This window comes from Panthera leo, chromosome E1 (assembly GCF_018350215.1).
Source record: "Panthera leo isolate Ple1 chromosome E1, P.leo_Ple1_pat1.1, whole genome shotgun sequence".
NCBI classification, from domain to species: Eukaryota; Metazoa; Chordata; class Mammalia; order Carnivora; family Felidae; genus Panthera; species Panthera leo.
Genome location: NC_056692.1, coordinates 19,094,783 through 19,122,256, shown reverse-complemented (window position 1 = coordinate 19,122,256; position 27,474 = coordinate 19,094,783). Strand labels below are relative to the sequence as shown.

The following is a 27,474-nucleotide window of genomic DNA, read 5'->3' as shown; positions in this document are numbered from 1 at the left end:
AAAAACAGGCATTCTAATTCATATTGGTGAAAATGTGACATGGTATAAATATTGGGAAATGTAAATCTAAAAATATCTATTAAAAATTTTAAATTCAAATGTCCTTCACACAAAATCCCAGTTTTGGAATTCTAGTCTACAGAACTAAAAGCATCAGTTAACAAAAATATATGAACAAAGATATTTACTTAAGGATTAAATGTAAAGTCAAAAACCTGAAAAAAATCTAAGAATCCATCCATTCACTGTCAAATGGTTGAGTAAATGAGGCTCATCAGTATAACAGAATATTATCCAACACTTAAAGGAATGTGTTAGATCTCTAACAACTATTTTGAGGAAGAGCCAAGATACACTCTAAGGTAAATAAAGCAAGCTGCAGAATGTGTATAAAATGATTTCATTTTGGGGCTCCTGACTGGCTCAGGCAGTGGAGCATGTGACTCTTGGTCTCAGGGTCATGAGTTCAAGCCCCACACTGGCTGTAGAGAGTACTTAAAGGGGGAAAAAAAAAAAAAAAAAAAAAAAAAAAAAAAAAAAAAAAAAAAAAAAAAAAAAAAAATATATATATATATATATATATATATATATATGTGTGTGTGTGTGTGTGTGTGATTTCATTTTAAAATATAATCACCAGTCTATGCATGTACGTGTATTTTCATTGGAATGTTTTTACGAGCAAGTAGATATGAATGGAAGGATACGTATCAACCAACCATTAACACTGGTTAGCTCATAACTAATATGCCCAGGAAAGAGAATACATTAAAAAAATAAATAAATAATACATTTTTTTAATCCAGAAAGATTTTAAAAATCTAAACTTTTTAACCTAGAAACGTACTAAGAAATATATAAAAGCCAATTTCAAAAATCTCAGATGTTCCAGATACAAAAGCCACATATTACATGATTCCATTTGTATGAAATGTCCAGAATAGGCAAATCCCATAGTGACAGCAGACTTGTGGTCGCCAGAAGCTAGGGTGAGAGAGGAATAAGAAGTGATTGCTAACAGGTATAAGGCTTCTTTCTGGGATGATAGAAATGTTCTGGTATTAGTGGTGATGGTTGCACAACTTTTTGTATATGCTAAAAACTACTGAATTGTAGGCTTTAAAAGAGTATATTTATGGTATGTGAATTTTATCTCAATAAAATGAATAAGTAAAATCTTGGGTAGGAGCAGTCTGACCAAAAAAGCTAAGAGACAAAAAGACAGAGATGACTACAGACAAATTTTAAATACCTAAACAGCAAAAACCAAATGAAACAAACAAAAAACCATAAACGAAGTTTAAAAAGAGAAATTAAGTAAAAGTGTACAGACAACACACAACTTACAGGGTGCCTGGGTGGCTCAGTCATTAAGTATCTGACTTTGGCTCAGGTCATGATATCATGGTTTGTGAGTTCAAGTCCCACATCAGGTGAGATTGAGCCCTGCTTCAGGTGAACACAAGCCCTGCTTTCTGGTGAGCCCTGCTTTCTCTCTCTCTTTCTCTCTCTCTCTCTCTCTCTCACTGACCCTCGCTCATTTGAGCCCTCTCTCTCTCTCTCTCTCTCTCTCTCTCTCAAAATAAAAAAAACACCTTACAGATCAATAAAGAACAAACAATTCAATGGAAAATGAGAAAGTCATGTAAGATACACAAATAAAGCAAACATCTGCAAAGATGTAGCTGTGATTATTCAAATATAAATTCGCTTAAAAGGAGTACTGAATTTATAGTAGCTTTTTACCTCTATTTTCCCAATAAACAGAAATCCCCCAAAACTACTCTTCGGACATGCTCCAAAACAACCTAGCATGAAAAATGGTGTCCTCCCAATGGAAAACTGAGGACACAGACCTAAGTGGAGTACCATAGCATCAAAGACTAAAGGATTACCGAAGTTCGCTTATTTAGCCACCTAATGCATAAGTTCCCTACCTGGTATTTCTACAAAGTATTGAATCATTCAGCTGATTCTGAACATCTACATCCACAGGCAAGTCATGTGGGAGCCCATTTTATGTTTACTCAGCTAAGAGTATTTCTCCCAAAGTGGCAAAAAAACAAAAAATGTATTGCCAAAACTAATAAAATACGATTAACCCCCTGCTCTATTTTTTAAAAATTACAAGAGCCCCTTAAAATTAGCAGTTCTTATAGTACCAATTTCATTACAGATGGCCTATGTGGCATCCTACCTTCCTCGTAAAATGCTATGAAAACTGTTTGAAAATATCTAAAATGAATTATTAGACAATTTCATTAGCACCAAGTAGGTACACACCTAAGCACATGCAAATAACACAACACAAAACCGATGAACTCTAACAGGGCAACCCGTGCAATGATTATTAGAAAAACTATGTTTAACACTGACAGAAGTATCAGTCTTCTCTGGTAAAAAAATGGAACTAAAGAACTGTTGTATTTTATTTTTTTATTTTTTTCATGTTTATTTACTTTTGAGAAAGAGAGAGAGAGACAAAGTGTGAGCGGGTAAGGGTCAGAGAGAGAGAGAGAGAGAGAGAGAGAGAGAGAGAGAGAGAAAGGGAGCGGGTGAGAGGCAGAGAGACAGGGAGCTGTCAGCACAGAGCCTGATGCTAGGCTCAAACTCACAGACTGTGAGATCATGACCTGAGCCACAGTCAGAAGTTTAACCAACTTAGCCACCAAGGCACCCCACTAAAGAACTGTCTTAACTTTTTAATTGAGTGGTATCATTTATCTTCCCTCCAAATAAATTTAGGTATGAGTATGTCTCTGTCAAGGCCAGTGAACAAAGAGACCTAAAATGATCATAATTAGAAACGGTCCCCTGAAATGCAGTGCTTACAGAATGCTAAGCCCAAAGCGATACATACACCTTAGTTAAAATAAGCTAGTTGACATCTGGACATAATAGAAATGATTTTGCCCTGCTCACCTTATTCATGTTGTTTTCATCAACCACATCCTTGGAGATATCCTGAATGATTTCTGGACACAAGATAAGGAGAATGATTTGCAGTGGCCAAACCGCTGCTTTACGCTTGGTGCTTTCGGCAAAACCATCCACCAAGTCAAACAGTTTTTCTGCACACTCTATGGGGAAATACAATTCAATGATATTACTAGATGAGAAGAAAATCTCTGGCATTAAATTAAAAGCCAGCACTAACCAAAAACCCAAATGCCACATTTTTAAAAGATAAACTTGGAAGTTCACATAAACAATTAAATTCATTCAGGGAAGCAGACAAGAAATATTACATTGTCTGTATTAAAAGAGCTATCTTGATCCACCCTAGAAAAGGTCAAATGGCCAAACTTGTGTTTAGTCTCAATGCGCAGGGCCTTACGCAAAGTGCGATGTACGCAAGAAACAAAGACTGGATGGCTTCCCAAAAGGAATCATCAAAGCTCTCCGGGAGTCTGTATTCTCTGCCTCACAGCTGTGTCTCAAGAATTCTAGGGAAGGATGTTACCACTTTATACACATCTCCCTAAATACAAAATAAAGCTTCAGCGCACAAAAAAAGGGCTTTCTCTATAAAGAAGAGCCATCAAATATTCTATCCACAACTCTAATTAGAGATTAGGGCTTCATTCCAAACCTTTTTTACTATTTGCTCAAAGGAAAGGAAAAGGATTGAAGGTCATTTTGAAATGTAAGAGAAAAATACTATTTCCTATTTGATATCAGGGGACAAGATATAAAAGCACCTTAACAAAAATGACCTTGAAAGTGGTAGGTTTTTACCTCATAAGTAAGAGTTTAAAACATAAGTCACTCTTATCCTTACCAGCCATATCAGTCTGTGGAATCTGGTACAGCTTTGTAAATTCATCTGGATAATTTTCTACCCAGTTCCAAAATGCCTACAAATAACAAAACATATGTTTTTATATGAAAGCAGGGATATTTTCATGGTACAGTAAATAAAATGTCCTACAACCTCAATTATATTACAAACTCTTATTTCCTTCATAAGAATACTGCAACGCATTCCTCCTAAATATTAACGTGAAACTACCACTGAAGTCATGACTTTTGACTCAAAATAGTAAAGACAGCAACATTTACAACCAAAATTTAACAAAACTTTAATGTCAAGGAGGTCATAACTTACTTTTTCCAGGCTATTTATAACTGCTAACTGTGCAACCTTCTTTAGGGCTTTAAATTTAAATGCTGTTTCTGGAAAAAAAAAAATTTTTTTTAATTAACTTAAAATTAATTAGTTAACACAAATACAAATCAGAGCTACTAGTAAAGAAAAACAAAAACAAAAACACCCAACACTCCTTTTACATACAAACTTTTGTCCCAGTATTATTTGTTTTTAGTATTCATTTATTTCTGAGAGAGAGAGCAAGCACATGCACATGAGGGGGAGGTATGGAGGGAGGTGAGGGAGGACAGAGGATCAGAAACCAGCTCTGTGCTGACAGCAGTGAGCCTGATGTGGGGCTCAAGCCCACAAACTGTGAGATCATGACCTGAGCTCAAGTCGGGCGCTTAACCAACTGAGACACCCAGGTGCCCCATGTTCCAGTACTATTTGTAAGCAATGTGAAGATAAAGACAATTAATATAAACCAAAAACATCACTGGCTATGTCCACTGAAGACAAAATTCAATGAAAAGCAAATATGCCCTGAATTTCAAAGACTGCTTTTTTCTTTTGTTTTTAATAACTGATTAAGTATAAAACACGTGTCATTGTAGAAAATTCAAAAACTACACAACAATCTAAGGGGAATTTAAAATATCATCCATGCTTCTACCGTTCAGAATCACAGTTAACAGTCTGGTAAACTTTCTTCCATCCATTTTTGAGTGCATATGTAACACTAAAAGCTAAATCAAACCTATTTTCTTCATTTCACATAGTATCCCAAATTTTTCCCGTATCGTTAATAATTCCTCATACATATATTTGACGATCTAAGTATGATAGTAACTATTACTTAACAGTTACAACGTGTCAGATATTTTCAATCTAATACACTTAATTCTTCCAAAATCTTAACATTTTCAGATATTACAGATGAGCAAATTGTGTTTCTGAGGTTACAGATCTAATAAATTATTGAATTGGGTTTCAAAGCCATAGTCTGTCTTTCAGGATATTTAAGTCGATGGGTAAAGTTATTTAAACGTTTTCCAATTATATGTTTAAGGTATTTCCAATACTGGGGCACCTGGGTAGCTCAGTCGGTTAAGTGTCTGACTCGAGGCTTGGTCATGACCCCAGGATCATGGGATTGAGCCCGCGTTAGGCCTCATGCTGAGCTTGGAGACTACTTGGGATTTTTCTCTCTCCCCCTCTGCTCCTTCCCCACTTGCACACACGCTCTCTTTCAAAAAAGAAAAAAATTAAAAATAAAAAAAAGATATTTCCAATATCTCACTAATAACACTTTTTTTTTTTAATTTGAGAGAGAGAGAGAGAGAGCACGAGCGGGGTAGAGGGGCAGAGGGAGAAACAGAATCCTAAGCAGGCTCCACACCCAGCAAGGAGCCCGTCACAGGGGTCCAAGTCCACGACCCCAGGATGGACCTGAGCTGAAACCAAGTCAGGCACTGAACCGACTGAGCCACCCAGGCACCCCAATAAACACTTTATGTCCAAATCTTTTCCATATTAATTTTTTTTTTTTTTTTTTTTTTAGGATAAGATCTAGAAGTAGAACTGCCTGGTTGAGGAGATGAATATTTTTTAAGACTCTTGATAAATACTGCCAACCTGTCACTTGCACATCCTTTTCATCATTTAACATATTTGTTTTTATTTTGCTCAAGTGATTGTTCAAAATAGTAGACTGCATTTTTAAAATAAGACTAAACATTTCTCCATATGAATATCTTAGATACTTTCTCTTCCATCAAAATGTTGTCCACATCTACAAAAAGATTTATACAGGGAAAAGATGAGCCTTCTATAAACTATTTTACTGGTAACAGTCCCTTGGCAGAGAACTCCACCTATGGACTTTGTTTTAATTGAGGTATAATTGACAAACAACATTATACTAGTTTTAGGTATACAACATAATGATCAGTATTTGTAGATACTGTAAAATGGTCACAACAAGTCTAGTTAACATCCCTCACCATACATAGTTACACAATTTTTTTCTTGTGATGAGAACTTTTAAGGTCTACTCTCTTAGCAACCTTCAAATACGCAATTAACTACAGTCACCGTGCTGTACATTACATCCCCATGGCTTTTTATTTTATAACTGGAAGTTTGTACTTTTTAACCACCTTAAATCATTTGCCCGTCACCCCGACCCTTTCCCCCACTTCTGGCAGCCACCAATCTTAATCTGTTCTCTGTATCTATGAATTTGGTTGTTTTTGGTTTTGTTTTGTTTTTAAAGATTCCACATATAATGAGACTGTATGGTATTTGTCTTTCTCTTAGCATAATTCCCTTAGGGTCCATTCGTGTTGTCACAAATGGTAAGATTTCCTTCTTTTTTATGGCTGAATAACATTCAATTTCAATATATATAATATATATATTCCACCTTATATATTATATGTGTAACATATGTAAACATTTTAATATTTTATATATAAATATAAAAGCATATTTTATATTTTACATATTTATATATACTATATTTTATATAAATATATAAACATATGTACATTTTAAATATATATATATATATATATATATATATATATATATATCTTCTTCATCAATTCATCAGTCAATGGATACTTAAGTTGTTTCTGTATCTATCTTCCCTAGTATAAGATAATAGTGCAATGAACATGGGGTGCATATATGTCCTCAAGTCAATGTTTTAATTTTCTTTGGATAAATAACCAGAAGCAGAATTGCTGGATCATATTGTAGTTCTACCTTGAACTTTCTGAGGCACCTCCATACTGTTTTGCATGGCAGCTGCACTGACTTCCCTTCCCATCCACAGTGTACAAGGATTTCCTCTTCACATCCTCACCAACACTTACTATTTCTTGTTGTTCTGATAAAAGCCATTCTAAGAGATGTGAGGAGATATCTCAGCGTGGTTTTGATTTGCATTTTCTTGATATTAGTGATGCTGAACATCCTTTCATGTACCTGTTAGCCACCTATACGTCTTCTTTACAAAAACATCTATTCAGGTCCTTGGCCCACTTTTTAATTACATTTTTTTTGTTATTGAGTTGAATGAGTTCTTTACATATTTTGTATATTAACTTTTCCCAGTATACAATTTGCAAATATTTTTCTCCCATTCAGTCGGTTGCCTTTTCATTTTGTTGCTGTTTCCTTTGCTGTACAGAAGCTTTTAATCTGGTGTAGTCTCTCTTGTTTATTTTTGTTTTTGTTGCCCCTTATGGACTTTTAATGAAGGGACACAGGTACTTACCATATTTACATAAGTATATTTCTAAGACAGAGATGAGTTTTCAAGTAATAAAACTGTGTATATAATTTAAATGTCGTATTTTTCTGGACTTGCGAGTGAGTGACTTACTCTCTAAGTCAGTTTTAAAATGCATCCCTCCAACTTTCTTTGCTCTTGCTCTCCTCTGATTTCCAGATGATGGCAGTAGACTTCACAGTACTCTTGAGCCTTTGTGCCTTCCAAGTTCGTTAACCTTACCTTTACGACAGCTTGAATGTGTTGTACACAGTAGTCTATTCTCAATTCCAATGTATATTTTTTTTAATTTTTTATGTTTACTTATTTTGAGAGAGAGAGAGAGAGAGAGAGAGAGTCAAAGTACAAATGGGGGAGGGGCAGAGAGAGAAGGCGACACAGAATCTGAAGCAGGCTCCAGGCTACGAACAGTCAGCAAAGAACCCGACGTGGGGCTCAAACTCACGAACTGTGAGATCATGACTTGAGCCGAAGTTGGCCGCTTAACCGAGTGAGCCACCCAGGTGCCTCTGTATATGTCTTATTACTCTAGTTCTACAAGTTTCTGACTGGACAGCCTACCCACACCTCAAAGTCAATAAATGTCAATCTAAATTTGTCATTTTCCTGGCTACCTTCCATGCTGTCATCAACCTCTCCTCTCCTTTCTTGCTTTAATCAGCTTATTCTGTAATACTTGGTGATACTTCTCTTTAACCCCATGTATCTAAATTAATCACCAAATGCCAGGTGATGTATTTTATGTATTTTGTGCACTCTACTTCCCAAATACCATTATCAAATTGATGCCCACCCTATCCCATTCCATCCAGACCTGCATTACCTTCATTTCTCACTCACATTTCTTCCTCACTCATACGACCAAGTCCCAAAAGCTCATACAACCTTCTACCAAGGCATCCTGCAAATTTCAAGCAAAGTGGTATATCTAAAATAAAAGCTTGATCCCACCTTAAACCTTTTTTTCCATCATTTCCCATGGCCATTAAAATAAAGTCACATAATCCATAAGCACAATGGTGTAACACTTGGTTCTAGAAATGAGCAGATGTGAAATGAATCTAACCCTGCCACTCACTAGCTGTCTGACCTTGGAAATGTTACTTAAGCCTCAATTTCCTTATCTACATAGGGAATGATAATACTATTTGCTTCATAGGGTCACCGTAAGCATTGATGACAAAAGGCATTAAACTGCATAGGATGATATGTGGCCCATGATGAACATGGAATAAACATCACCATGCCTTTATTAATACGATCTGGCCTACTCTTACACCTCCCTATCTTGTGCTTTTCCTCTTAACAGCTCCCACCCCCAAACACATACCTCTTCCCTCATGTTATGCTCACCTATTTGTGTTTGGCACCTTACTTTGCAAATACTTTGATAATGTATTTCCCTCATAAACCAGGTCATGAACTCCATATAGACAGATGTTTTATTAATCTTTGTAAACCTAGCACTTAGCATGGTTTCTTGCACACAATTTCTCAACAAATGCTGTTGGAGTGAATTTAAAACACATTACTGGGGCGCCTGGGTGGCTCAGTCAGTTACGTAATGTCTGACTTAGGTTCTGGTCATGATCTCAAGGTTCATGGGTTCGAGCCCCATGTCAGGCTCTGCGCTGACAGCTCAGAGCCTGTAGCCTGTTTTGGATTCTGTGTCTCCATCTCTCTCTGCCCCTCCCCTGTTCGCACTCTCTCTCTCTCTCTCAAAAATAAACACTAAAAAAACTGAACAAAAAAAAAACCACATTACTAATTTTACTATTCATATTACAGGAAGTTTCCAGTCCTTTCACCATTGTCACCTAGAGCCATCTTTTGCTGCCTATTTAACATTGGTTGTTGTTTTTTTTATAGTTTACACATTTATCAGTTAAACCCTAAATTTATGTTCACGAGGGGGCTGTATTCCAATGGGGATGACTTACCACAATAAAAAGAGTCATTTATTCACACAATTAGTTTCTCTTATTTGAATATGGAGAACCATTTAAATTAATTATTACAGATTAAACATCTCTATGAAACCTGAGGTTTTAAACAAATACCTACTCCTGGACAACCAGATCTAGATTTCTTTTTTTAAAAAAATTTTTTCATAAAGTTTATTCATTTCTTTTGAGAGAAAGAATGCATGTGCACACACACAAGTGGGGGAAGGGCAGAGAGACTAAGAGGAAGAAAGGAGAGAGGGCGGGAGGAGGGAGAGGAAGGAAGGAGAGGGAGGAGGGAGAGGGAGGAGGGAGGAGGGAGGAGGGAGGAGGGAGAAGGGAGGAGGGAGAAGGGAGGAGGGAGAAGGGAGGAGGGAGGAGGGAGGAGGGAGGAGGGAGAAGGGAGGAGGGAGAAGGGAGGAGGGAGAAGGGAGGAGGGAGAAGGGAGAGGGAGAAGGGAGAGGGAGAAGGGAGAGGGAGAAGGGAGAGGGAGAAGGGAGAGGGAGAAGGGAGAGGGAGAAGGGAGAGGGAGAAGGGAGAGGGAGAAGGGAGAGGGAGAGAGAACGAACTCCAAGCAGGCTCCATGCTATCAGCACAGAGCCCCACTTGGGGCTTGAACTCACAAACCACGAGATCATGACCTGTGCCGAAGTTGGATACTTAACCGACTGAGCCACCCAGTTGTCCCCTAGATTATTTCTGAAATGTCCCTAAACAGTTATAAAAAACCACAAAACCACATATACTTCTGAAATTTTATATGGAAAGAAAATCTCTAAATTTTATCATCCTTAACTTCTTAATGCTTACTGATAGATACTAAGATCTTAAAATTTCAACTGTGAATTGATTTGTGGTTTATTATAGTCTAAAACAACTGCTACACACTTAACATAAAAGCTAAAATGATCCATTTTTCTTTCTTTATTAAAGTTACTGAAAGTGATTTAATTGTTGCTTGGTTTTATAATAGTAATGACCTAAAATTGGTAATAGAGATAGAACAGAGCCTTACAGTATTGATCTATATAGATATAGCCTTTTTAAATCTCTGGTGAACCAGTTATTGAGTTTAAAACAAATGTTAAGAAAACTATCACTGGGGCGCCTAGGTGGCTCAGTGGTTTGAGCACCCGACTTTGGCTCAGGTCTTGATCTCAGTTCATGGGTTGGAGTCCCACATCAGGCTCTGTGCTGATGGCTCAGAGCCTGGACCCTGCTTCAGATTCTGTGTCTCCCTCTCTCTCTGCCCCTCCCCAACTTGTGCTCTCTGTCTCTCAGAAAAAAAAAAAAAAGAAAGAAAGAAAAAATTATAAGCAAAGTGTTTTGATAATGACATTGCAGAACTGCTGAGGTTTTCAAAGTTAATATAACTAAATCTTCTTTTATGTCAGACACTAGAAACATTTTTCATAATTCCTTAATACACAAAGTAAAATTAAAAAGTTGAATCATATACTATAAAGTTTTGCATTTAAATTAGACAGGATTCAATATCACAGAAAACTAAAAACAATTTGTGTGAAATGAATTTAGGTATTTATACTCAGTTTATTAATAATGCTCATTGATATTTGATTTATATTAACTTTCAGGTTTCCCACAAAAATTCTCTCAATTCCTTGTGACTGTTTATTTTCATCAACATAATCACACAAAGCATTGCCCAAAGCTTCAAAATCACATATTAAGTATTGTGATATCCCCATGGATATAACTTCAGATGTAATCCTCAGGGACTATAACTGAAATGCACAAGGAAGCAAAAGGCACTGGAAAGATAAGAGACTTGATAGTGCTATAAAGTCAGAAAGTCATTAAAAGATCTGAAAACACAAATGTCAGAAATGAGATTCCTGACGCAATTCTTCCTCTTGTCATAAGATCACAATCTTCTGGTTCCATTCTGTAATGACACTTTGATATCCTGCTAAACTACCTGCTTTTAGCACTATAACAGCTAAACAGGTAATTTCGATAACCTATGGCTATCCTTAAGTAATGAAATTCTAGAAAAATTAAGTAACAGCACCTTTATGCTCTCTTTGTTAAAGCAAAAATTATGATTGAACAAAACTTTCCATTGCCAAGAATTAAGATACGCATTTTTTTTTGTTTTCAAAGGCTCAAAAATTTTTGAACCATTAAGCATTATTGTCCATTTCACAAGGATATGTGCAGTATCAAATCCACTTTGATGTTCCAGTTCAACACAGTTAGTACAAAAAACCTGTACATTCAAAACACTGGCTTTTCACCGACAGTGTTTAGTTTCAGATATACATCTACACTTACCCTTTAGGAGTCGTTTTAATTTTGCACAATCCACATTGATATACTGTAACAATTCTATATCATGAACATCAACATTGTCTTCTGAACAAACAGTCAATTCCTGTAACCTGAAAAGTAAAAACCAAAAATAATTTATCTTAAGGAAAGTCTAAAATTCTGAACTGAACAGATTCTTCTCACCCCAATGATAAATTTGTAAGAGAAAATATACATACAAAAATAAGACAACAAATAGTTATTATTTTTTTTAATGTTTAGTTATTTTTGAGAGAGAGAGAGAGAGACAGAGCATGAGCAGGGACAGGGCAGAGAGAGAGGGAGACAGAACTGGAAGCAGGCTCCAGGCTCTAAGCTGTCAGCACAGAACCCGATGCGGGGTTCAAACCCACAACCTATGAGATCATGACCTGAGCTGAAGTCAGACATCAACCAACTGAGCCACCCAGGCACCCCAACATTAAATATTTCTTATAAAATTTAAAGGTACATAATTAATTCAAGGGATATGATGAAAGAAACCATAGGCTTCACTGTGTATATACCAAACCAAATCACCACATTGTATACCTTAAATACATATAATTTTTATTTTTAAAAAAATCATAGCATGTGGATAACTGGTGAAGCAAAGATGCCTAGGTATTTGAAATACTATTCTCTGTGTTAGGTGTATTTTTGAAATTTTTCTTTAACAAAAATTTTTTAATTCAAATTTTAAATTATAAAATAAATTTTATTAACTTCTGATCACATCAGCTAAACTTCAGAAACATGGGCACTATCAACAATAGCGAAATATGTAGAGCCCAAATGTCCATCGATGGATGAACGGATAAAGAAGATGTGGTGTGTGTGTGTATATACATATACATATATATATATATGTGTGTGTGTGTGTATATATATATGTGTGTATATATATATATGTATACACACACACACACACACATATATATATATATACACATACATACATACAACAGAGTATTACTCAGCAATCATAATGAAATCTTGCCATTCACAACTACGTGGATGGAACTAGAGGGTATTACGCTAAGTGAAATTTGTCAGAGAAAGACAAAAATCCTATGACTTCACTCATATGAGGACTTTAAGAGACAAAAACAGATGAACATAGGGAAGGGAAACAAAAACAATATAAAAACAGGGAGGGGTACAAAACAGAAGAGACTCATAAATATGGAGAACAAACTGAGGGTTACTGGAGGGTTTGTGGGAGGGGGGATGGGCTAAATGGGGAAGGGGCATTAAGGAATCTACTCCTGAAATCATTGTTGCACTATATGCTAACTACCTTGGATATAAATTTAAAAAAAATAAATTAAAATTTTAAAAAAGAAACATGAATGATATTTTATCTACATTTATAAGATACATTTACTTTGTATTGAAAAAATGAGTAAGCCTTTAGTCCTTGCAATTTTCACAATCTGTGTGTGTATTTATGTGATTATTTGATTAATGTCCTTCCTTCACGAACTTATTCCTATAAAGGCAAGAATCTTTCTAAACCCCCAAAATTTCCCTTAAATATGAAGTTATCACAAATGTAGAAAAATTTAACACTCAACAAATATAGATATTTTTAAACTGATAAAAAAATTCACATAAGTCTTAATAAAAATTTCTCCTCCATTTTTCACTAAGAACCATAGAAGTCAGCTTTTCAAAAGCTGACATTGTCAATCTATTGAATTGTGCTCCCTAATGAGGCATATTCATTATTTCAATTAATAGATATCAAAATGTAAGCAGATAAATGGAATTACTAATGTTTGTAACTGCAGGGAGATGGTGAAAAAGCACAAATACTACAAAATCTTATTTATAGTATTAACTGGGATTGTAACCATTTTAATGCAATCTTAAACTGGCATTACTCACCATACTAAACCTTCAGTTGCTAAATATAAAATCAATCGATTCCTTCCTTTGCAAATTCCTCTTCCACTCACTTTAGTCTGCGGATGTATAGCTAACATTAAAACTATTCCAAGCACTTACACTAACGCTCTTCATATCATCAGGGTGAGAAAAGCTTAGCAGTTCACACTGGGAATAAGAGGGTCCTCAATACTGATTTACATGCTAAAAATTCCATGGCTGCTGCAAAGAGTCTAGGAAATATGGAATAGGATTCCTTAGGAAACACAAATTAATAAATCAGCAACACCAACTTTTGAAAAGCTGACTCTTGCGGTTATTTGTGAAAAATGGAAGAAAAGTTTAATTCTTTATACAGCCCAGTATTTCCATAGGAAAGGGGTGTTTTCTGAAGCTTAACTGTCATTTCTGAAGCACAGAAATCAAAGGGTAGTTTGAGCAAAAGAAGCAAAATGGAAAACTTACCATTAAAGCATCCAGAAAGACCAGATAAACTGAATAACAACAAAAAGATATTTAAAGTATATAGAAATAAAAGAGGGACACCTGGGTATCTCAGTCAGATAAGCATCCAACTTTGGCTCAGGTCATGACCTCACAGTTCTGGAGTTCAAGCTGACAGCTTGGAGTCTGGAGCCTGCTTCAGATTCGGTGTCTCCCTTGCTCTTTGCCCCTCCCCCACTCATGTTCTCGTTCTCTCTCTCTCTTTCTCTCTCTCTCAAAAACAAGTAAATTTTAAAAATTTAAAATAGGGGCCCCTGGTGGCTCAGTTAGTTAAGCGTCCAATTTCGGCTCAGGTCATTAACCCAGGGTTCATGGGTTCCAGCCTCGTATCGAGCTCTATGCTGACAACTCAGAGCCTGGAGCCTGCTTCAGATTCTGTCTCCCTCTCTCTGCCCTTCTCCCACTCATGCTGTCTCTCTCTCTCTCTCTCTCTCTCTCTCTCAAAAATAAACATAAAAATTAAAAAAATATATATAAATTAAATATATAGAAATTAATGAAAACAACCCCCCCCACCCCCCGCCCCAACCACCACCCATCCACCCAGGTCCAGAAATGAAGAGGAAAATGAAAACCAGAGATGATTTTGAAGACATGGTCTTATCTTGCAACAAAGGAAGCACAAAGGTGGGTAGGCTTTTTCCTCTCCTTACCCTAGGGGTTTTGGTCTAACATCTACATGGGACTGAATACAAAATCTTATACCTTAATAGTGCAGGGAGTAGAACTGGGGTCCTGGAAAAAACAAAAGACTAGCAAGAACTATGCACTTCCTTAAAAGAAGGTTGCACAGAGAGAGTCAAAGAATGAAGGAAGGGTGGAAGGGGGAAAAAAAAAAAATCTACCAGCACAAGATGTCTATCTGCTCTGGCTAAGTTTTGGGTAGGGGAAAAAGTCACCCAGGGCTGTTACCTGATAAGGGTTTGAGGTCCACATTTATACTATCAATACAATCCAGGGATGAGAAATTAACCAAAAAAATAAGGCCAGAGCTGGGTACTTGGCAAAAACAAATGTAAATGCAAAAACCATCACTAGGACACTCCCACAGCTCCAGGCTGCAAGAGATCCCCAAAGAAAATAGAGATGTGCACTAAAGATGACTTTGCAATCCAAGTTCACAAAAGAGAGAGGAAACCATTCACTGTGAATGAGAGTCGGCACATACAAGCATTATGAGATCAATCTTAAGAGAATATAAAATAAGTATGTTTTAAGTTATTATAGTCATATAAGAAATTTAAAATTATTAAGAAGAATAAGAAACCATAAAAAAAAAAGATTTGTAAAAGAATCAAATAGAACTTTTATTTATTTATTTATTTATTTATTTATTTATTTATTTATTTATTTATTTTTTAATGTTTGTTTATTTTTGAGACAGAGAGAGACAGAGCATGAACGGGGGAGGGTCAGAGAGAGAGGGAGACACAGAATTTGAAACAGGCTCCAGGCTCTGAGCCGTCAGAACAGAGCCCGACGCGGGGCTCAAACTCACGGACCGTGAGATCATGACCTGAGCCGAAGTCGGACGCCCAACCGACTGAGCCACCCAGGCGCCCCAAATAGAACTTTTAAAATCACTGAGTCTTGAGGTGCCTAGGTGGTTCAGTCAGTTAAGCATCTGACTGCAGCTCAGGTCATGATCTCACAGTTCGTGAGTTTGAGCCCCACATCAGACTCTCTGCTATGAGCACAGTGCCCGCTTTGTATCCTCTGTCCCCCCCCACCCACCCACTCCTTCCCCACTCATTCTCTCTCTCTCTAAATAAATAAACTTTAAAAAAAATCACTGAGTCTTCTGCTTCTGGTGGTTTGTCAAATCAGATATTCCACAGGACCCTCCCACTACAAAGCAATTAGATCTATTACGAGTGTGCAACAATTCTGTGGAGAAAGCAGCTGATCTTCTACATCAAAGAGTATTATGAGCCACAGAACATGTATATACTTCAGCAGAATAATAAACTTAAGATCTGTAGTCCATATTCCCCTAAAAAAAAATCAAAGGACAGAAATATCAAAAGCTAGGGGCACCTGGGTAGCTCAGTTGGTTAAGGGTCCAGACTCAATTTCAGCTCAGGTCATGATCTAAAGCCCTGCATCATGCTCTGCACTGACAGTGAGGAGCCTGCTGGGGATTCTCTCTCTCCTTCTCTCTCTGCCTCTCCTCTCCTCCACTCTTTCACACTCTCTCAAAACAAATCAACAAACATAAAAAAAAAGAAAAAAGAAATATCAAAAGCTAATGTTAAGCCTAAAAGAGAAACATCTGTGGACAGGCAGAATAGTCAAACAAATGTTCATGATATTGGTCCATTTAATTTATATGACATATAAACTCAATCTTCAGAAAGAAACTGCCATTCTAGTCACTTGCATATTTTAAGCCACCTAATGCTATGACAGCAATGTCATAAGATATCTGTATCTAAATTAAACCATCAGAATGGTCTTTTAGGTGAGTGGTCTTCTAACAAGATCATCTCCTATGTCTGGCACAAGCTAAATTAAACAGCAAACGCAGTCGTCTGAAACATGTATTTCACAGATCCCATTTCTGAGCAGTCTGCCCCCTGAAAGCTAAAGAAACTGGCTTATTTTGGAGACATTTAACTTCTCTTCTGGAAACTGTGAACTAGGTTTGGAAAATACACAAAAGCATATTTACATGTGTTACATATTTACATGTGCTAATGCTGCAAAATCCTATAAAATGAAACCTTTGGGTGACTAGAAAATTTCTCAACTTTTTAAAAGGTGGCATATTTGCTGTGCTTTATAAAGCAACTCATACTTGGATATGCTAAAAACATTTTATTCTTTTGATAATTTTCTACCTTCAATGTAAGATTATTTCAAATAATAAGCTGGTACAGTCATCATTTAAACAAAGAAGGGGTTTTGTTTTTTGTCTTTTACAATTTCACACCACCTATTCCCTAGGCGTCAGTTACCTTGCTACTTCATCTAGTTTAATATTACTCAGAATATAAAATGTTACCACTCAAAAAATTTCATGAAGACAATTTTCTATTGAATAAACATTACCTAATATTATCAATCTTATTACACCACACCATTGAACAAAATTTTAATTTTCTTTGCACCAGTTCTGAAGAGGGACTGAAGAATATTATGGCCTAGCATCATGACTATAAAAATGTTGTATTTCTTAAAAAGATGGCAAGATTTTGAAGTTAGCCAAGTCCTCAAAACACTACAGCACAAATTTTCTAATTATGATGTATGTTCTCATTCACACCTGTTGGAAAACAACGGAACAATGACCAAAGCTGACTAATGGAAGCCTGCTGTTCACACAACACAGACAAGTCAAAAGATAAAAGATGTACCAGTAAACAAAGAATAAACAAACATAATTAAGGACCCATTTGACTGTACTTGTATACGACAGGCAAATCATTGGTAAGAAAGCAAGTTCCAGAATTACCTGCTACCATCAGTTATAATTCTAGTCCATAGAGCACCATCTATACACCAATTTCTTCCCATCTATAGCATATCACATAGTGATTTTTATCAGTAAAAGCTTAAATAATATTTATCATATAAACTTGAAGCACAACAGTAAAAATATGGTTAAAATGGAAGTTTAGAGTAGCAGTCTAATATAACGAACCTAATAGACTCTGACCAGTCTGACTTAAAAATTTTGGGTCCTCCGTGGTTTGACATACCGCCTTGATAAATTCTTTGGGTATTAGTTGCTTATCTGTAAACTGGGGGAAGTATCACCTACATTTCACAGATACTATGAGAATAAAACAGCACATTTGCTGTAAATACTAAAAAAAAAAAAAAAAAAAAAAAAAAAAAAAGGAGCTTTTACAATTCATACACTTAGAACACAGTCCACTTTCTGGAGAAGTCTACTTTGCAAATTACTTACTTCCTTGTGCTTCCATATTGCTAGGTTTTGTTTTCATTTGGTAACTTAGAATCTTGTGATAAAGAACAGAGCTGGGAGGTCACTGGAATTCTGACTACTCTTATCAGTTATTCTATCTGATTAGCTAATTCCATTTAAAGGAACAAAATGTTAGAAAGGCCAACCAAAACCTCATACCTAGTGTTAAAAACAAAAACCTAATTATGGGTGATGTATCATCCTAAAATTTGGACTTTCAACCCCCTAACAGTACTCACAATTGTACACATCAATATCACAATGTTGCACAATAAAACTTTCAAAGAAATCAATGCATAAAATTTATACAAAAGCCCAAGTCAAATTCATTTCTGTCAACTTTTTGTTTTTATGCAGACAAAAGAAAACTTCTAAAAGTTTATTACTTGCAACAGTCCTATGTAGATTTACACACTAACCTGGTAGAGATGCGACTAAACACTGCGTTGAAGTTGTTGCAGCTGAGAGAAAATAAAACCCCAGATGCAGAATTCCGAAGTTCAGCTGCATGTTGGTTTCCTTCACGACAGGTGTGAAGAAAATGGCAGATTTCTGGCAGCAACTGTTTGACCAGCATCGTTTCATCTAATCGCATTGTGTCCTTTGGTTGCTAAAATAGAAATAATCACATAATTCTATAACTTTCTTAAATTTACATGTAAAGATTCTCTGCTATGAAAATTTTCAAGCATACATTAGACTTGAAATACAATAGTGGACAATGATATATTCATACCGTGGTTCAATACAATAATACATTCATCACCTAGATTCAACAATTGTTAATATTTCATCGTGTTTGCTGTATCCACCTATAGTTAGTCTAATAAAGAGAATGGTTCCATCTTTGACCTCTGAGTCACAATAAAGGCTCCCATCCATCCTCCCCAGCATCATCCCCCACACCACCACCACCACTAGTCCTGTTTGTTCCCTGTTCACCAATTCCCTACATAATAAGCCTTCCCACTCCTGGGAATCCCAAGTTTATTATGAGTTCTAAAAAAACTTTATTCATATTCATTTTTGAGTGCATTGTGTCATCTGTCTCAAATCCAAATACATTCCTGGATGGGCAATCACACCTGCCTTTTAGAGGACTGCCTAAAACACATAGATATGTACTTATTACAAATAATTTTATTTTGGTTGAGCCATTTCAAAGTTACAAACATTGTAACACTTCGTCCATAGGTACCTTAGCATCTCTCAAAAATAAGGACATTCTCCAATATAACTTCAATACAATCACATCAAAGAACAAAAATACAAAAACAAAAATAAAAAACAATTCCCCTTGTATCAGCTAATACCCAATCTATATTCAAATTTCCCCAACTGCCCCCAAAATGTCTTTCATAGCTTCTTTTTAATTTAGTCAGGACCCAAAAAAGGTTCAGATGATTGCAGCATGATTCCTTTATTCTCTTTATTCTAAAACAATCTCTCCCCACCACACACTCCTTATACTTCATTTTTACTTTCCATAACATTGATTTAAGAAAATGGGCCTTAGAAAATGTTCCATATTGTTGATTCGATTATTTCTTAGTAGTGTGCCTTGTCTTTCTAGTTACTGTATTTTCTGTAGCTGGGACCTAAATCTAATAGTCTGATTAGATTCAGATTAAACAGTCAGGTAATTCAGTAAAGTACATATTGTATCAAATCAGGGGCACATAATGCCAGGTGGTCCCAATATTAATGACACACCAAGCTTGATAATTTTGGTGTTAACACCAAGATCTCTACTTTATAAAGGAAATGTCTATAATTAGCAAAATAACCAATAGAGAAGCTATCCTGCAGATATACTGTTCCGTATCGCCTAACAGCTAATATTCATGTAAGAATGACAATTTTGATATACCAAGCATGATGACCAAGAGCAAAATTTTGGACAACTGTGTGCTATGCTTGATTCTTTAATTGTAATCCAAGTGTTTTCAGATGTAAACACACTGAAAAATATGGACAGCAAATAAAGAGACATCATAAAACCCTGCAAAATTCAAGTGGCGACGCCTATATCTTATAGGCCAATCAAACAAGAGAAATGTTGAAACTCCAATTAATAAACAAGTAATAATTACAGAAGTATGCAATCTTTTGAATAATGGTCATACATGTAGGAACAAAGATTCCTCAAATTCTACAAAATTTTACTCATATGATTTTCGTAAATATTTGATCATTTTCATTCAGTTATTTCAACTACTTATATGATAAACATGCACTTGTAGGCTGTTCTTCTTAAACTACCTCAACTTACTTCAATCTAAAAATGAAAATCAACAGACAACTATAAAATTATTGAAGGCAATTCCGAAAAACGCAACTGTTCGATGATATGAATAGCATTGTTTTTTAATTGTAAATTCAATGAAAAAAATGTATACATTTTCAATAGAACAAAGTAACATATATTTTATGTATTATATAAGTTATACCATGCCCATTTATTAGAGTTTCAGTTAGGCGATCTCCAAAGAGTATCCATTAAACAAGAGCCAATACCAGCAGTAATCATTCTCCAAAATACATTGACCATTACCTCTCAGTTATAAAGGTTAACAGAGAAGAGCTATGGGACCTCCATTCAAACACGGATATGGCTCATATACTGGTATTTACAATCAAAGCAACAAGACAAATACAGAGAACTGATTCAGGGTAAGTTTAAACTGTCCATCTTCACAATTACATCATCCTATTTAACAGTGCTTCTGCTCTTTCACTCCATTTACAAATGAACCACAGCACACCACAAATTAATAGAAAGCACCAAGCTAAAAACAGAACTAGCGTACCCTCAATTTAAGTAGAAAACTTATTAACACTGTCTGACAATTTTGGAATACGGTCAAGGGTCAACAAAAGTTTAAAACATTATGCTGAGGTCTGGTGGCCTATAGTGTTAAACATGTCTCTTTTCTCAGGATGTACAGTGGAATGAATGTAATTATTTTTCCAACTCCATACTCTACCCCTTCCTCCAGCACTGCTGACCATTCCCTCTCTTCTCAACCACACAATCAGTCCTCATCTCCAAGTCCCTCCCAACAAGGTTTACCACAGAAAACTGTAGCATGTAGAATACAGAAGCAATTCTGAATAAAGGCAAAAGATGTGCCAAAGAAGAGAGAATATAAAAATTTAAACTCTAATATTTAGTGAACAGACATTTAAAATGAAGGTAGCTCCTACCATGTTCCGGTAAGAATTACGGCTGCTGAAGTACAGAAACACCTTGCTTTATACAACGAAAATATTCTTGACAAATTCTAATTAAGTCATGGTTGAAACATAATGAGGTAACTATTCAGAAGAAACCGAAGAAAGAACTGTTTTGTACTCAACGACTCCTCCCCATATCTAGTTTGTATGTTCATATGTACATATAACAAGTGTTCTTCAGGTAGGATCTATCAGCAATAGTTATAATTTTTTAAAGTCTCCTTTTATATAGATTTGAAAAGTAAAGCCCTAAAATCAGATAAAATACTAAAACGGGGAAAGAGACAAGGTTCCTCCTGGTCTTCCTGTCACATTTTTTCACAGCTAACCAATGCTGCAGGCCTAACAATATCTGGAGAAATTAAGTGAGTCAAATGGTGGCTTTTTTCATAACCTCCTCTAAAAAACCTGAAACAGATATGTGGCTCAAGCTTAACACTTTACAAATAAACTTAGTATCTATTTACAAAAGATAAGAAAATAAGTTTCTCTTGAAAACTTGTCTGCACTCTGTTAACTCTGTTAACAAAATTCGTATTCATATGTCTTAGGCAAAAAAAAATCCATAGGACTTTTCTTGTCCGTATACATTGTGGTACATCGGATCATTCTCAAAACTGAATTCACAAAATCTGCCTATTTTAGATTTACTTACCCCAGCAAGACATTTTTCCAGTGTATCCAATATAATCAACTGAGAGAGATATAAATTTTTTTCAGCAGCTTCTCCAAATATTCTCTAAAAGAAAAGATATTCACAACACTAAAAGTTGGCTATTGTTCCCTACTACAAATCAGCACATATCTGAAAAGGGACAAAGGATTAAGAAAAAAAGAAATCATGTTTTCCATTTTACCTCCCAGATTAGACTGTATTTAAATCTATTATTTCTATTTTATCTTAATGCTCAAAGTATATTCCCAGGCAAATGAAAATGCTGGCATTTATTACAGTCTGTCATCAGTGTTGTAACAGTAAAAGAAAATAACTTTTGCTTATACTTTAAAAATACATAGGATTTAGAAATACATATAGATCTGAGCCAGAATCTTGAATTGAACATTTAACTTCAATGCCACAAGATAATCAAAGTCTAAATTCTTACAGGAACAAAATACTATAATACCAATTACAGTGAATTTTAGGCATTCACTATCCTTAAATTTAATACTATGCTATTTACCAACAAGAAACTATGGTTTCCAAAAGTCAGTTTATTCAGTAAGCACTAAATGAATACCAATATCACAATACTGCTTTTGTTTTTGTTTTTGAAAAGAAGGTTCCAAATATTCAAATATTTTCATCTAACTGGGAACACAGCCACATATTTATATAAGGAACATCCTATCACCATGCCCCACACACTGCAACAGAAGAGATCCACAAAATCTTAAATGTATTTCTGTAATTCACTTTACGTGTTCCTAAGAGGTTCTGCTTTCTTCAGAAAATCTTAATTTTTTCTATAAAGAAAAAATTTCTTTGTATGGCAAATGACTGCTCACACCTCCAGTTTATCAGTTTTCTAAGTTTAGGGCATTGTCTAACCAAGTTTTTAAAAAGAAAACAAACCAAAGATGATGTGACTATAAAAATGGGACTGAGTCTCACAATCTACAACCAGAAGTCAGTCTCAATGCTCAATACAAACAATATAAATTGTGGTTTATAAGTGCTAAAGACAGGAAAAGCAGTTTAGAATTAATCAAGAAACACCCAGATCGGTTGTTTTGCACTGAGTATGAAGGAGGTTTTAGACAGGAATTGACAGAGAAGACGGATCACCTGCGAGATATAGGAGAAATATATACTGGAATAACTTGTAGCCTAGGGAATGTAAATCGATTTTATAAAACAGGAAAAAAGGCAACTGGGAGCTTGTGACAGTGGAATTACTTGATGAAATGACTATTTGAGGAAAATCATTTCAACAATGGGATCTTGAACTACTATAGAATTTGTCACAGGTTACAGGAGGAAGGAAATAAAACAATATCTTCATAAGAGCAATCTCACATTTTATCACTACAAGGTCATATTTATCATCTACTTAGGACTAGGGCAACCTGAGAAGTAAATATTCAAAGAAGAAACTAAAAAAAATATTTCAAAAGATTACTCCATGATCAATTCATATACAACCTACAGTCTATATGAAATCTTAATTCCCCCCCACCAAAAAAAAAAAAAAAAAAGAAAAGAAGATAGGGTCACAAATAAGAGAAGGATCTAAGAGAAAGAATCAAAAACTAAAATGAAAGTTAAAAGGTTACCTGTGCTCACCCACAAAATACAATGGTGAATGTTTATATCTGGAGTCCACAGAAAAGGACTTTCCATACTTCAAAATATGCTGCTCCAAATCTTTAAATCAAAAACAAACCAAAACAAATTCCCCCACAAAACAATAGCCCAAATACTCACCATATTGTTAACATTCTTTAAGATAGTGGTGAGGCCGCTGATAACCAAAGAAAACTTGTATTTGGAAATATTAATAAGACATTCCTTGTTGTGTTCAGTACTGACTTTGGTATGCGTGTTCTGCTGTCCTGTTTTTATTGGAAGCTAAGGGAAAAAGAAAATGTTAGCTTACACATGAAAAGGACTAAAAAGAACTATTTCTCACTGAAAATCATGAGGTTTGAGGAAAATTCTTATCAGTCACGGTTACCTACATTTGTATCTCAAACTCCAATTTTCAATACAGATTAGCATTTGTAGCAAATCTACAACTCTCTTGAAATTTCAATTTTTGTAGCTTTCCGTCTGGAAATTGTAAATCTCTACCTACAAAATTAAAACTTTACCCAGCATTACATAAGAGAGATGACTCACAGAAATAGAGCTATTTCCTTGTAGCTAAAAATTATTTCAGAGAATGCATACAATCCTTTCCCTTAAACACTGAACTCTTAAAACAACAGACCAAGAAAATCTATGCCCCAGACCTCTAATCAATTAATGGGAAATAAGTGCAGATTGTTCAGAAATGAGAACTGTATAACCAGGAATAAACACAGTAAGACAAAGTCAGGTAAGATGATCACCCTCAAGTACACAGTTGAGGGAGTAACAGAAAAACAAACAGTTAAGTCTCATGGAAAAAATATCTCTTAAGGTCGCCACATTTACATTTATCTGAGAATGAGTTAAGTCACATTGCCAAGAAGTTCATCTCTACTCCGTTCAAAAGTAGCATTTTCTGGGCACCTGGGTGGCTCAGTCGGTTAAGCACTCAACTTCAGCTCGGGTCATGATCTGGCAGTTCGTGAGTTCAACCTTCATGTCAGGCTCTGTGCTGACAGCTCAGAGCCTGGAGCCTGCCTCCGATTCTATGTCTCCCTCTCTCTCTGCCCCTCCCCCGCCCCACTCAAGCCCTCTCAAAAATACACATCAAAAAAAAAAAAAATAAAGTATCAAACAAAAGTAGCATTTTCCATTGAAAGTATCATGAATATATTTACTGTTTAAATACTAGATCCTGCAAACGCTAAGAGAACACCGGTGAGGTTCCTCTGTGAGAAAACAAACCTGCGTCCAGCATTCTCATTTTTAAAATGGTGCAACTAAAGGTGGAAAGAGACCCAGCGACATGCGTAAGTCTGCCTAGTCAGTAACAAGTGACTGACTTGATAATAAACACTAAATAAAAGAGAGGAAAAGCCTTTTTAGGGTTAGAAGGGGCAGAACAGGAGCTACAGAATTACATAATGTTAATTTTAAAGGTTGGTGGGGGGCAGCGTGCTGAATCTGAAAGGGGGCTTTTAGAAGAAGGCAGTGGCTGCAATGTAACTTGTAAATCTCCCCAACTCCCTCTGTAATGGTTAATTTTATACCTTAACTTGACTGGCTCATAGGATGTACAGATATCTGGCTAAACGTCATTTCTGGGTGTGTTTCTGAGGGTGCTTCCAGATGAAATTAGCATTTGAATAGGTGAACTCCATAAAGCAGGGGACAAGGTACCCACAAACCCCAAAAAACAAGCAAATAGCAACAAACCACTTAGAGCTACAAAACTGGTGTGGTATTAGTATCTCTGCAAAAGAAAGCTGAGTGTATAATGGGTCCAACAAGAGGAAAATACCAGAATTCTATTCCATCCTCAATGAAAAGTACAACAGGCCAACTTAAGAACATTAACTGACAAAAGAAAAAAAAAAAAAAAAAGAACATTAGCTGAAACACACGGGGCTTTCTGCATATTGCAATTTGCACATGAGTGCGAAAGGTCTACACTAACGCCTGAAGAGAACAGAGCACACTTTAAGCCACCACTATCTAACAGAACTTTCTGTGGTGAGATTATACTATATCAACAATGCTCAATATAGTAGCTATAGCCACGTGTGACTACTGAGCACATGTTACATGGCTAATGCACATGAGGAATCAAATGTTTACTTCTATTTACTTAAATTTAACTTTAATTAGCCACTGGACACCACTGGGCAGCACACTTCTAAACTAACCAGCTGAAGAAGCACCCCCTTTTAGGGTGAAGCCCACACTGAGAAGAAATTGCTGAGATTCACTCCAATAGGGACAACGGGGGTAAAGGAAAAAGGGCCTTTACATAAAGGTGGTAAAAAGGAAGACAGCTAAGGAGCTCAAAAAGGATGAGATGATGTATTTCATTTCATGAAAGTAACAGAAGAGCTCTAGAGCCACGAAGATAAAAAGCTCTCCTGGCTCACAGCTCCCTCTCACCAATTCAGGAAAAGTAAGTTCACATAGAAAGAATGTGGTCATATCACATGTGAAGTCACTATGAGAAAAAATAAGAGACAGAATAACGTTGCAATAGAGAATGAAAGCGTGCCAGAAAGTCACGTTCTAAGGTACCTCTGTTGAGGCAAATAGGAGCCATCAGAGATTTGGGTTGACAATGAGGTCTGAAGTGACAAAACCGAAGACATGAGGGGGCCTCAAATGCATAAGTGGTGGAAAAGGGTTAAAAGGTAAGCCAAAAACTTCTGAAAAGCAAAGCAGAATTTTAAAGTCTCAGCCTCAGGAAGACAAAAAATTAGACTTCAGAACCTGCTAGTGGAGGGGACCCAGTAAATATACCCAGCTTTCAACATAAGCTTTGGAGGGTTACATCCTACATAAACAGGCAAACTGCAGCAACTGGAACTCTTTTTTTTTTAAGTTTATTTATTTAAGTAATCTCTACACCCAACATGGGGCTTGAACCCACAACCTTGAGATCAAAAGTAGCATTCTCTACCAACTGAGCCAGCCAGTTGGAATCCCAGCAACTGGAATTCTTATACATTACTAGTAGGAGTGTAAATCAATAATTGTTTTGAAAAATGTCTGGCATTATCTACTGAAACAGAACATATACACATTTAGCAATTTCACTAGGTATATACCTATACCTTAGGTGTATTCGTATATATGTTCACCAAAAGATATGTACAAATGTTTAAAACAGCCCTTTCATAAACTGAGAACACTCCAAGTGTCTATCAATAGCAGAAATGGTTTTTTCAAAAGCAGTCTATTCAAAGAAAAACTGTATAGCAATAAAAATAAATGATTTACAACCGTAAGCTTAGTCTCACAAATATACGAATGAAAAGAAGCCAGAACAAAACATCACTTACTGTGTGACTCTGTTACACAAATTTCAACGACATGTTAAATTCAAGTCAGGATAGTAGAGACCCTTGGAAAGAACAGGTAATGACTAGAAGGAAATGCAGGAGGAAAGAAGGACCTACTGATTGCCAGCACTATACAAGTTCCACTGATGTGTTCACACTGTCAACATTTATTAAGCTGTATATTTACATACATTTGTACATCCTTCTATATGTGTAAGTCAACATAAAGTCTGTTAAGTATATGTTATTTATATCCATGAGTTCAAAATGATACTAAAAAAACTAAAACAAATTCTGGAACAAATGAAACCCAAATCTAGGAGAAGCAAGGTAATGATATAATCATTCTTAGTGAAGACAGAGGAATTGTAGCAGACGCTGACGTGCTGCCCAGCTCCCCTTCGGGGAAGGACTTGTTGCCTTAACTGCTAGCAGTGCTCAGTCAGTCCTTCAGGGACTGCCTCAGCCGCAAAGAATGATCCTACCTAAGGGAAATCCTTCCTGGGCAGCCCACATCCAACGACCAACTGATAGGGCAATATAAAGCCCTAAGCACCTCAGCCCAATTCTGGGCAACTCAGAAGAACCAATTCTAGCATCAGAGCTCCTGAAAGGAGATGAACAAAGCTACCACCAGACCTACACTGCA

At 36.0% G+C, this 27,474-nt stretch overlaps 1 protein-coding gene across 9 annotated transcripts in view; it reads right to left on the bottom strand.

Annotated features, from left to right (window-relative positions):
* The window catches only part of NF1 (neurofibromin 1), a 317,585-nt gene that overhangs the window by 171,941 nt on the left and 118,170 nt on the right, over positions 1-27,474 (bottom strand). For all 9 annotated transcript variants that reach the window (XR_006196423.1, XM_042915411.1, XM_042915410.1 and 6 more), the window contains exons 2-8: positions 23,635-23,778; positions 21,862-21,945; positions 18,389-18,579; positions 11,630-11,736; positions 4,109-4,176; positions 3,782-3,857; positions 2,923-3,080 (exon numbers count right to left, since the gene is read on the bottom strand). Coding sequence is in view for 8 of the 9 variants with exons in the window: in XM_042915405.1 (XP_042771339.1) it covers positions 2,923-3,080; positions 3,782-3,857; positions 4,109-4,176; positions 11,630-11,736; positions 18,389-18,579; positions 21,862-21,945; positions 23,635-23,778 (828 nt within the window). In the remaining variant the exon portion in view is untranslated. The remainder of the gene's footprint in view (positions 1-2,922; positions 3,081-3,781; positions 3,858-4,108; positions 4,177-11,629; positions 11,737-18,388; positions 18,580-21,861; positions 21,946-23,634; positions 23,779-27,474) is intronic.